The sequence below is a fragment of the Peromyscus californicus genome, unplaced genomic scaffold (assembly GCF_007827085.1).
Source record: "Peromyscus californicus insignis strain IS unplaced genomic scaffold, ASM782708v3 Scaffold_20__1_contigs__length_68692818, whole genome shotgun sequence".
In the NCBI taxonomy this organism is placed as follows: domain Eukaryota; kingdom Metazoa; phylum Chordata; class Mammalia; order Rodentia; family Cricetidae; genus Peromyscus; species Peromyscus californicus.
In genome coordinates this window covers 31,690,803-31,703,464 of record NW_026294503.1, presented here as the reverse complement: position 1 = coordinate 31,703,464, position 12,662 = coordinate 31,690,803, and the positions used below count along the sequence as shown (strand labels likewise).

The window sequence follows — 12,662 nt, the reverse complement described above, 5'->3', positions numbered from 1 at the left end:
TATCATACATAATAAAAGTGACACTAAGAGATATTAACTCCTGAAGTCACAAAACTAATAAGAGAAAGTGTCTGGGTTTGACAGAAGTCTGTAACTATGAGAAACCGTGGAGCTTATCTTAGGATTTGTAATGTAAGCAAAAATTTGCCTAGAAAATAGGTAAAAGGACACTCAAAACTCTAATTTCCCCATGTTAGCTAATGAATTTTAATTAAACATCTAATTGAACGTACCTATGCAGGACAGATAAGACACTGGCGGGCTGGATGTAGCGTGAGGCCACTAATTTTTTAAATTTGCCTTAGCTGAAGACTGTTCAGATGAAGAAGTAACTTAGCAGAGACAACAGCTTAGAAAAGGGAAAAAAAAATCAGCTGTCAAGAGAAAGTCCAACTCAAACGGATGTTAGCAACAGCAAGATTCTCCGAAACATTTCATCTCCACATAGTGTAAACATACCGGAATAAAAAAAAATTTAGGCAGCTCATAATTGTACATAAAGAGAAAATACAGCATCATTCCAGTATTGTTTTCCGGATTCAGCAGGTGTTTGGCATTCTTAACAAAATGGACCAGATGAAATGTGTATGCCTATTCTATAGAATTTCAGAGATGAGACAATTCCTCCTTCATCCCCACAGGGTAAAAGCTCTGAGATTGAAAGGCAAAGGAATTTAATTTAAAGAAATAGACAGTCTAGGCATTGTTAGATACTTGATAAACTCCAACACAAAGCAAAGCCTCCTTCACCACAGATTCCTGTCTGTTTTCACACCCTCCTGCAGGGAAGGTAATCATACAATCAATAGTTCTGACTAAGTGTGTCAAAATAACCTCTTCTAGGCTTTGGTAGCCTGTATGAGAACCATGGTCGAATGCACATGGTCTTCCAACTTAGAATGACCTTGCACAGTCAGAATGGATGCAATGATCTTATGGAATTGTTGGCTTTTCCCTAGGAATGAACCATATGTAGCCAGGGCAGCCACATCAGAAACTGAAGACCAAAGCATGATGGGAAAGTTTGTAAAAGTAGAAAGACAGGTAAGCCTCACCAAAAAAAGATAGCATGTAAACTTCTTTTCTTTTTTTTAGATTCATTTATTATTTTATGTGTATAAATGTTTTGCCTGCATATATGTGTAGGCATCACATACATGACTGATTCCTGAAGAGGTCCCTGGAACTGGAGTTCTGGATGGTTATGAGCCACCATATGAGTGGTGGGATGCAAGAACAACACTTGCTCTTAATTGCTGAGCCATCCTTCCAGCTCTATAGTACTTATTTTCAGATTCCATTATTTTCATATGGAGATAAGGCATTAGAAATATCACCTGCCATGGGAAGTCAGCAGAGCCAGGCACACTGAGCCGAGGCAGGTCCAAGCCCCTCCCTGCTCCACCAAGGCTGCGCAAGGTGCCACACCACAGGCACCAGGCTTGATTTGGAGGAGGTGGGGATGGGGGGTGGCTTGGGAGGGAGGGCTGGGGGGTGGGAGGAGGAAGGAGGTGGGATCTGCAGATGGTATGTAGGGTGAGTAGAAAATTTCTTAATAAAAAATGAAAAAAAAAAGAAATATCACCAACCACTATAAGAAAAAAAAAAGAAAGATATGGAAATTAATTCCCTAGTTTCACTTTTACTGGCTGGGTGATCACCTGCAGGTTAATTACTGTTTTGAGCCTCAGATTTGCTTGTCTGCCATACAGGGGATTAAATACATCACAAAGTTGCTATAAGGATTAAATTGATTACAATACATGTAATTACTGACACACGTGAATTACTTAGAATGTTAGCTGGTGTACAGTGACTAGTCAACAGGTAGATGGTCACTGCTATCCAGATGCTTCATGATAGTCCCTTAACAGATGTCACTTCTATACCCATAGTTTCACATTCCTTTCTGTTGTCTTTTGCTCTAGTTCCAATCTGTGGACGACCTTCATGAGAAGGCCTGGCAGGGGGCTAAGTTATGGGTAAGGGCCATTCAGGGTACAAAGAGAGGTTCACTCAATTGACCCCATGTAGGTCATCTCTGTCGTCCACTAGGTAAATGGCTCTATCAGTTCCCTCCAGGACTCATGTCGATTCTTTTATCCATCACCCAAATCTAATCCATGTAGGGGAAATAGAAGCAAAGCTCAATGATTGGTCTATTGCTTCTTATTTTTAAATTTTAATTTATAATCCTTGTTCTCCTATTTCCTAGCTCTGTGACCTTTTGCAAGTTGTCACCTCTCTGGTCACTGGGCCATCACTTATGAAACAGACATCACAATAGCATTCACATTGTAAGGTTGTAAAAATTAAGTAAGTCAGTAACGTGCATAAAATAAAGTTTCATAACTGGTGCCTACGTGTCCCTTACAACCATGGCTCAGATATACCTTATCTGTGACCTGTCCTGAGTCTCACAACCCCATCCATCCAATGAGGTTCTTTACTTACCTGATTTAGTGAACTGCAGGGTATCTGAGGGCGGATATCACACACAAAGGTGTACAGACTTGTGTAAATACCCAAATATTAATTGTCAGGGAAGGAACATCTCTATCACACACAGATGTGCACACATTTGTACAGTTGTGCTCACAAATACTCAAACTTAGGAATGCCATGACCAATACAGAAGCAGCTTCTATCATTTCCTGAGGGCCCCTTTTGGATCTCTAGGTCTGTAAATCTCCATTAATGCTAACACTGTCCTCTAGAGCTTATGTCACTGGGTATCAATAACAGACACTAACAACCTCCCTGTATGCTTGCATATAAGGAATGTCTCAAAAAAAACAAGAACCCCACTCCTTGACTGAAATAGTATCACCTCTTGCAGGGGGATAATGAAAGCCTGTAACACTTATTTTCAAGCTGTCTGTGGGGTTCTAATCTTTGACTCCAGCGGACATCCTTGCCTGAGTATTTCTAGATAAATGTTACTATGTATATGGGACCTCCTAGCAGAAGGCTTGGAGGCAGTTAGAATTGCTGCTATTACTAAGAATTGCAGAACATCCCTTCTGAGAAGCAATGATATAGTGACTGTGACTCTCACCCCCGCCCCCATCCCGAGGAGCAGTGATTCCAGGTGCTTGTATTTTCCAGGTTCATGACATGGGAAAGAAACTGGACTTCCTTGTGGACATGCACATGCAGCATATGGAGCGCCTGCAGGTGCATGTCACAGAGTACTACCCGACTAAGGGGGCTTCCTCCCCAGCGGAAGGGGAGAAGAAAGAGGACAACAGGTACTCTGATTTGAAAACCATCATCTGCAACTACTCAGAGACAGGCCCCCCAGACCCACCCTACAGCTTCCACCAGGTGCCCATCGACAGAGTTGGCCCCTATGGGTTTTTTTCACATGAACCTGTGAACCTGACCCGAGGGGCACCCAGTTCTACAAAGGCTCAGGCCACCCTTCCCTCCTCGGGAAGTACATATGCAGAGAGGCCCACAGTTCTGCCCATCTTGACTCTTCTGGACTCCTGTGTGAGCTACCACTCCCAGACAGAACCGCAAGGCCCCTATTCGGACCACATCCCACCCTGCCAGAGACGCAGCATCACCCGGGACAGCGACACGCCTCTGTCCCTCATGTCCGTCAACCACGAGGAGCTGGAGCGGTCTCCAAGTGGCTTCAGCATCTCCCAGGACAGAGATGATTATATGTTTGGCCCCAGTGGGGGATCGAGCTGGATGAGGGAGAAGAGGTACCTGGCTGAGGGGGAGACGGACACAGACACAGACCCCTTCACGCCTAGTGGCTCCATGCCGATGTCATCCACTGGGGATGGCATTTCGGATTCCATATGGACCCCTTCCAACAAGCCTACTTAGAAGGGGTCACTGGCTGGCTCCTGGTACTGTAGACGGACTTTGTACAGCTCACTTACTCTCACACCTAGCACTCACAATGGTGTAAGTGGCTGTGTCAGGCGCATGCATGTGCGCGGTGGTGTCCCCCCCGCTGCAGGCGGGGGCTTCTCACAGCCTTCCTCCCTCCTGTGTCACTGCAACAGAGTCACTTCCTTTTCAGCATGGTTTGCATGACTTGACACTATAGAAACGGCACCGTTAGTCTCTTCTAGCTACACATTAATCTCCTCTTCTTCCTCCTAGTCATGAGTGAACAAGGACAGGGAGACTTATTGATGAGCTGGGCTATTTGTTTGGTTGGCTGGTTTGGGTTTTAATTTGGATAAACTGGGAGCACCAATTTAAGTTATTTCTAGGCTCACTTCTCCTTTGTATAAAATGCTCCAGTTAATCAAGTGTTTTCTAAAGCAAGGGAATACTTTTCTCAACCAAAACAGACTGCATTCCAGTGAGGCTGTCTACTGAGCAAACAGGAGGACCACCGGGACAAGACAGTCAATCAATACCCAAAGCCAAGATTTTCAAAATTATTTCATTAATGGAAGGCTGGAAAAATTATTTAAAAGCTCCCAAGGGGACTTGGTCTACTGTTGTTCAGTACCGTGCCTCAGTTTACTCATCTGTAAGATGCTGGTGATCCAAAATATGACATCATATGTGTTATGGATTGGTGAGGAGAAATCATACACACCTGCCACAGACACAGAAAAATAGTTCCCAATTTATGTAGCCAAAGATAATGAAATTTGCCAGAAGTGGGGTGTCCCTCTAGGCAGGAGCTATATTTGGTGTCTTCAAAATAAGATTCCAACTCACTCTTCTGCCTGTACTTGAATCTAAATTGGAAATTAGAATCAAGAGCAATTATCTTTCCAAGTCCTCTATTTAAAAGTTGGAAATTTGGGCACAAGTCAAGAGACATTCCTTGAGACACTTGGTTGTCATGTGGAGAGTAAAGACTCAAAGCCTCCACCTGGCTCCCTGCTTGCCCGAGTTTCCCCTCACACTATCCCATGTGCACGCTGGGATCCAGAAATCATGCCAAGACACCAGCACTCTTTGTCTATGGGTTATAACCTCCACTCTTTATTCAAAATGAGGAGGATGTCTGCTTTGACTGCAAAGCATGCTCACTTGGTGTTTTGCAAGTGGGATCCAGGATGGGGAATACAAACTAGTTATGAATATACAAGTAGGAAGAATTCCCAGAATCATCCACTTTTACTCCCCCAGATTTTCTCAGTGAAAATACTAGAACCATAAAAAATCATAAGAGCTGCTGAAGTGTCAGCCAATAAGCCTAGAAGTCCCTGCCCTGCTGCAGAAGGATTGATGTTAAGCACAAGCCACCCTGTGGCCTCTTGGGAAATATTGCTACTTGCTGAAGACCTGTGATGAATAAGGTTGGACTCTGGCTACTCTTGCTAGATCACAGTGCCACAGTATTAGTGTATCAGTCTTTTCTTGTATCTAAACACTGGTTTTAAATGATTGCCATGGTGACCATCAAGGTGATAGAAATACCCTAAGTAAGTGTTTATATGCAACTGCTGCCAATGCTGTTGCTGTGTTTTCAAGATCCATAGATACCATGGCAGACATCTGGTTGATGGTTTCATAAATTCCTAATGCTAGTCTTCTGCCCTGTGTTGGGTAAAGATCCCTCAGCAATTGGTTTCTTTCAACCCACATGCCGATTGGTCCTGTATGAAGGGCTGAGAATAAGTAATGATGAAATCTTGTCCCATGACAATAGGTACTTAAATCCAAAGCATGCAATTCCATAAGTGATGGCAAGCACTGTGGATGGTAGTGGAATAGCCTTCATGGATGGTATCATGAATGAATATATGGATAATGACTATTCAGTCCAAGGCAGGCAATATATTAATACAATCACACACGTTGGATGTAAAGTCTTCCCTTATAGTTTTCAAATTGACTTTCGGGCAATCTGAAAGACAAAGGCTGTGGACCTGTTCCCCTAGTCCTTTCAATATAACCTCAGTGGTGCCATGGGACTATAAGAAAACTTATGCTTCTTCCTGAGGACTTGGTTCTTAAATCTGACTTTCCTAGAATTTTTTCACCAGAAATAGCTGTGCTATCTAGCACCTAACATATGCTATCCTTCTTTATGTGCATGAGTTATTGGAGGGGTGGAAATTAGAGAACAATATGCACCACATGGTTTTTCCTAACATATTAACCTTCTTTCAGAACTTCCTAGCATCAGTATGTTACATATGGCTGCATTTCTTCAGGAGTTCGTTGGAGTTCTTGGTCAAGAATTCTTTGAACTAGAGCTTGCATTGTTTTCCAAGCAAGCTATACGTGAGCAGTCTTGTTGTCCTGATGATTCAAAATCAGAGGGGCAGGAATTAGTGTTGTGTTGATTATCGTCTAGTCAGTTGTCTGTATCAGATAGGCACAACCAAATACATATTATGTAAAGGACTAATGCTAAGAACCTTAAGAGCTGATCTTTCCCATCTAAGAAAACAAACAGAGAAAGATGATCTGGAATCCTTCTGCTGTAATATTTTTTTAAAGAATTCTAGACTAGCAAACCAAACCTACTCATCTGAACCTGTTGATACACTATATGGTCACCATGGCTAACTGAGGATGCAGAAGTTCTAGTCCTGGGGTTGAAATGACAGTGTGTGTCCCATAAAGATCTTTTATAAATCAAGACAAAAGAATCTAAGGACAGAATAATTCAGAAGAATTGGATAACATGTACCCAAAATCATACCAGTAGCTCTATAGCTTGCTTAGGAAGTCACAGCAGTTTTGTCAGAAATACTGACAAATTAATTCCCTCACAAAAACTGAGAATAGTTTTCTCAGGTAAAAGGATGATATCATCATATATATTTGGCTGCCATGTTTTAAAATTCAATATATTTAAATTTTTAAGAAGTAGGGCTGGAGATATAACTCAGTGGTAGAGTACTTGCCTACCATACAGAAATTTCTGGCTTTGATTCCTAGCATAGCACAACACAACACAACACAACACAACACAACACACACACACACACACACACACACACACACACACACACACACACACACACACATTAGGGAGACATTTTAGCAAGATAAAAATGAATAAGAAGAATCAATTCATAAATGCTAATTAAAAGTAATTCTATTAGGCTCAATAAAAGTGAATTTAAGTGTAAGTTTTGACTATTAAATATTATACAGGCAAATACTAAAACCATACAAAAACTGGAATAGAGGAAGGGAGAAAAAGAAAATATTGAATTGAGAAAGCTCTCTTCAATAACTATTTTTAAAACTTAGAATTGAGACTTACTAGATACGACATTGATGTTTTAAAATCTTATTTTTATGAAGAAGTAAATAGAGAACACCAAAGTGTATAGGTAAAACCAAACTAATTAACCAACAATTATGCATCTTATGTCATTTCTGTACAAAGCCGTTCCTAGACATTGTAGCTCAAGAGTAAGCACCATTAGAAAACATACCATAAGAGAATCTACTCACAATTTGCCAAAATCATTCTCATCGTTTTATGCTACTCTAAGCTGTAATAACAAAGCATTCATTTCATTATTCATTTAGCAAGATTTACTAGGTATCACTGAACACCAAGGATTGTTCAACAGAAATTGGGAGACCAGAAAGCCAAATTCTGCTGTAAGACAGCTTGTGGTTTCAACTATAAATGATCCTTTTATACTCTTCCTACCTGATTTGGTAGCTGCAGAGAACTGTCTGCCAATAGGAATGCTTCCCAGAGGGAGAACTGGAAGTTCATCGCAGAAGAAAGGAGGAGCAAAAGCATGCATCAAAATGACCAGGATCCTGTCACCTCAGGGATGGCAAAGTTCATTGAAAGGGGACTTTACATTTGAGTTCATTGTTCTGGACTCTGTAACACCAAATAAGTGATGTAAGCACATGGGAAGGGTCCTGGAGGAACTAACTTTCTCAGTTATATCCCTGCCTCAATGGAGGCCTGACAAGTAGCTGAGGCGTCTTTTTCATCCCATTGACCAACAAGGGGCTGGTACAGGTCGTGACACAACATCTATTTGAAAAGAAGGAAATCACTCTGCCCATGGGAACCTGCAGAGCAAAGTCTTTGGAGGAAAGAGAAGAAAGGATCTCAGAAGTCAACTATACTTTTGACAAGGCTGCCAGATAGAGCCTGATTCCCACAATCCATTGCTACCCCCAGCTGCTGCTGCATAAAATAGACACTCTTTGGTTCTCATGAATATGTCCCCAAGTCATCCAGGACCACAGAGATTTTCTTTGCTTTGGCATTTTGGGCTATTCTTAGGAATTTATCTTCAGTTGTCTTCAAAAGCATGCTATTTCCAGCATAAACTTTAACCTACATATGCTTTCTGCATCCCCCCGCAAAAAAAATTCAAAAGTCTCCTGCTGCTTTTACCCAGTTCAAAACTGAGCCATCTGTACCCTAAACTGGGCAGCAGGTAGTAGCTCAGTAGTTCTCAGCTTTAGAAATGTTAAGGATCAGAATACCTATGAAGTTTTCATAGTTTTTGAAACCATGGAGTGAATGACCTTGTCAAACAAATAAAGGGGATATTGAGATGACTTGTATAAAAATTTTAGTTTTGGGATGTTCAAAACTATTTCATTCTATTGTAAATTTCAAGTGAGACAATCAACTATGTATAAAGCCCTTAGTACAGTGACTGGTCCATACCAAAACTGTTAATGATTATTTATGTCTGTTTTTACAGTATGTATAGACTCCATAACATTGATTAGTGATATTACCTATGGACTCTTTAGTTTATACCAGAAAATATTTTTTAGGAAAAAAACTGGTGGAAATACAAACCAAATTATAGCATGATAAAACTAGGCATTTTTTTCAGTTGCTCTTTAACCATGTACCTGTCTGCAACATGATTTTTTTTTCCCATCAAAATGTGGGAGATAAGGAATATTGAAAGGAGCATTAAGAATGCTAGTTCTCGGTGGCTAGGTGGTGAAAGTTCTATTAAACAGTGCCAGATGTAGCAGTGTTCTCTAAAAAAAATTACTTATAGGAGATATAGACAAAGAGAACTAATTTAATATGAAAGGAAAGTCAACTGTGGCATGAAGGCTACCAGTAGTACCCTTTCTGTGAACGGGATATCTTCAGGAAGAGGGCCAAAACTTGTTCAGATTCTTCCTTGTGGATGTGATCTCAGCCTTCAGCAGCCTCAACTTCAGTATGCCTCTAAGATCAGATATAGTTCCACAGAATTGAGGAAACACAATTTCACAGATTCTAAAATGTGCAGAACAAGACCTTGGTCACTCGGCAGAATATAAAGACTCAGAGATAGGGGCTTTAATCAGGTCTCGTGATGATTAAAACAATGACCAAGTAGAGTGAACCTAGATCTCAGGTCTCCTGACCCCTGGTCTAGATGTTGACCCTGGAAGATAAATGAAAATTTCCTGCCTCCCTTGAGAAACAGCTGAACCAGAAATACTTTTTGAGAACCTCACCCTATAGGGCTGATGCCCTCTAGTCTTAAGAATATCCCTTCTGATTATCTCATCATCAAAGGGCCCAGAGAAGCCTCATGCTGATGAGTACGGTAAGGTAAAGACAGAAGACCAACCTTTTAACCGTGTTCATGACTACTGTCCATCCTTATGATTATTCTTGCTCTGTCTCTTATTGTGCCAAGATTGGACACAAGTTTGGTCCATCCCTTGGACTCATTCAGCTCCACTTACACCTTGGGTTGCATCCTCAGATACAGATCCACTCAATGAGACTTCTCTATAGATGTGATTTAAGTAGGACCTGATCTCTTTGGGAATCTGACTTGCCACACACTTCCAGTTCTACCAAAGGTGACTCTGTGTACTGGAATATCTGGGTTTTGTCTGAGCATGCCTGGTTCTTCTCACTTTACCCCAGGGGAACCTATGCTTGCCATTTCATAGACAGATACTCTTTGGACCTTTGCTAAAAGCTGTCTAGAATCAGTTCTGCTTAAAAACATATCATGTCTGTGTAACTGTGATAACACTTTAGGGAATAAACTGGCCTTCATGACTCATGTGCAGGTCTCTAGAATTTCCACCTGGGCTGTGCTTACGTTTGCCAGAATTTGACAGTGTTCCCCAAAAATCTTTATGAAACCCACTAGTAAGATAGGATGTGTTAGCCATCCTGGGTTGGCTGATCCAAAAGCTCCTGAAAGAATCAAAGAGCAAAGTGACACTTTATAGGATGTCTTTTGTTGACTGAATTATTTTAAAGATTGTCATTCTGCCTGAGTCTTTTTTTTCTCTGAACAGCACTCCTTTGAGATTTAAGTAAGTGCCAGGAAAGAATAGTAACTTTTAACATAGTTTAAAAAAAAAAAACACATACACACAGATCTATGTAACCCAAGAACAGCTGAAGTTAATTAGCCACACCTAGCCTAGTACTTAGGAATATCGACTAAAATTGGAAAACTAAGAGTTATGAAAATAAGAGAAAGTTTGGTTTCAATGCTCTGTTCTCCAACTCTGTCTACAAAACTGAGGTCTCGGGATAGGAGAACAGCTCCCCCAAAGTTGTCCTTAGGAGTTGCAGGCATGAGACGTAGTTCTCTACATTGCCTACATGCTGCATCCTCAATGCAAGCTCATGTGAGGGCTGTCATTGGCTGCACAGAAATTGAAGCTGCGAGAAAGACAGCTGCCTGGATGTCACATATACAAGAGAAGGAGCCTAGATTTTACACAAAGCCATGGACCTCAAAAGCTTATCCTATCCCTGCCCCTACACCAATTTCTCCCAGGCAGTAGAACTATTTCCCAGTCGGGTTTCATGGTCCCTAAGAAGATATTTCCCTCCTCTGTGCAGTTGGCTTTCTGGTGAAATGATCACAGGCTCACCCATGTTCCAGAGAGAAGGGTGACTTTTCAGCTGCCCCCTGCTATTCAGCAGGTCCTTTAAATGTTTTCACAATCTAGCTGTCAGAGGCAGAAAGTGATGCCACATAAATTATTCACAGGGTTCACATTGGAGTCCATTAGCCCTTGGAGTTTGGTGGCCACAGATATTCCCACAAACACCCTTTGTTCTCTGTCCCCACAGACCCTCTGTCACTGTGTTTATCTGAATGAGTTCAAAAGTGCCCCAGCCTCAGTCGACTCTTATTTTGTGCCTCTAGACTGCATCTTTATTTTAGGGCTTTGAAATATTGTACAGACACAAATGAGCCTTTAAAACATGTTCTCTGAGAGGCCAAAAGGGCAGATCAATTATGTCTCCATTTCTCAATATTAAGAGAACAGGAATCTGCATGGACAACAAATGGGTCTCCTAACTGGGCCATTCTTTACCCTTCTGAATCCAGTTCCAGGGATGAGAGATCAGCTCCAACCTTTGGCCCTCCCTGAGGGCTAAGTAGAAGATTTGAACAACCCTTCAATCAAATAGCAGATGTAAGCTGTTAGAGAGAGAACCTGGGCCAGGTTCTGAAAAGCCAACTTAGGACAGATGCACATTATCAGATTTGCCAATCCTTCCTGTTTTAAAAAGAAAAAAAAATCCCTCTCTTGCTTCAGATGGGCTAGAATACTCTTCCCCCTTTTCCTAATGTAGCAGTGATGGATAACACCTACTGTGGAAGAACAAATTGAGGTTTTCAATGATGTGAACCACTGTATTTGATTTTAGGTTGTATTTTCTTTCACCCCTTTTTACGGCATAGAATTCTGGTGCCTTGCTCCCTGGATTTGTCTCTGTGCTATGAGTAGGCTCTCCACATTCTGGCTTACACGGGAACACAACTATTCCACAAGTGCCCTTTAGTGCTCTTTATAATATGGTTTCCTGTAATTTTTAAACTGTATGTGTAATTTATATTCTGGCTCTGTCCAATATTTGACAACTTTAATAGGTTGATTTCCATATATATTATGCAAACAATTCTTACCTGATTTTTTTATGTTCTATCTCAAAATCAATAAAGATTGCACCACTTATTAATAAGTAGATGTTTCCATGATTTTGTGAGAAATGTTTCAGAAATGCTTCAGAGTGGCTCTTTGGGGTTGTATTCCTAAGCGTCAAAGGCACTGGTTGGTGATACAGAAAAACCCCACACAAAGATTTATTTCTTGTCCAAATGAAAGTCCATTGTAGACTTTCTCAATGCTTAAGAGTGATGCAAAGATTTAGGGTACTTCTAGCATGGAATAAATCCAGTTCTTTCCAACCACCAAGCACACCCAGAAAAGGAGAAAATGGAAAAGTCATACCATCCTCAAACTGCCCTGGATTCAGTGATTAGTCCTTTCTAGTCACATTTTTATTGGCCAGACTTTGTCACATGGTATTGACAAGCCTGAAAGGGATGTTGGGATTTGTAGTCTTTAGTAGAGCTCATCGTGAGGCACTACTCCTAGAAATGACTAGTTATAAATATATACATGACAATTAATTTGCAGAATCTGGCAAGAGTTGTCTTCTTATTAGTGGTGCACATTTCAAAATAATCAAACCAGAATATGTTAATTCTCAGTTGTGAGTTGAGATATTGGTGAGTACACAAAGGTATAAAGACCAACTTTCCAACTCTGTCTCCTTAAACACTTGTGTATTTATGATCCTTGCTTATATAACATCCTTGCTTTTTTCATGTCCAAACCCCATTCAGCTCTATTAAAAAAATACTTATTACTTAAGAGACATTCACTGAAGGTCTACCATGTGCCATACAGTGGAGGTACACTATTTCCCCACCTAACAGCAGGACTAC

General features: G+C 41.0%; 1 protein-coding gene across 2 annotated transcripts in view; it reads left to right on the top strand.

Annotated features, from left to right (window-relative positions):
• The window catches only part of Kcnq3 (potassium voltage-gated channel subfamily Q member 3), a 307,126-nt gene extending 295,230 nt beyond the window's left edge, over nucleotides 1-11,896 (top strand). For both annotated transcript variants that reach the window (XM_052747915.1, XM_052747914.1), the window contains exons 14-15: nucleotides 960-1,044; nucleotides 3,109-11,896. In XM_052747915.1, coding sequence (XP_052603875.1) covers nucleotides 960-1,044; nucleotides 3,109-3,843 — 820 coding nt within the window. In that variant the 3' untranslated portion in view covers nucleotides 3,844-11,896. The remainder of the gene's footprint in view (nucleotides 1-959; nucleotides 1,045-3,108) is intronic.
• The last annotated feature ends 766 nt before the right edge of the window (nucleotides 11,897-12,662 follow it).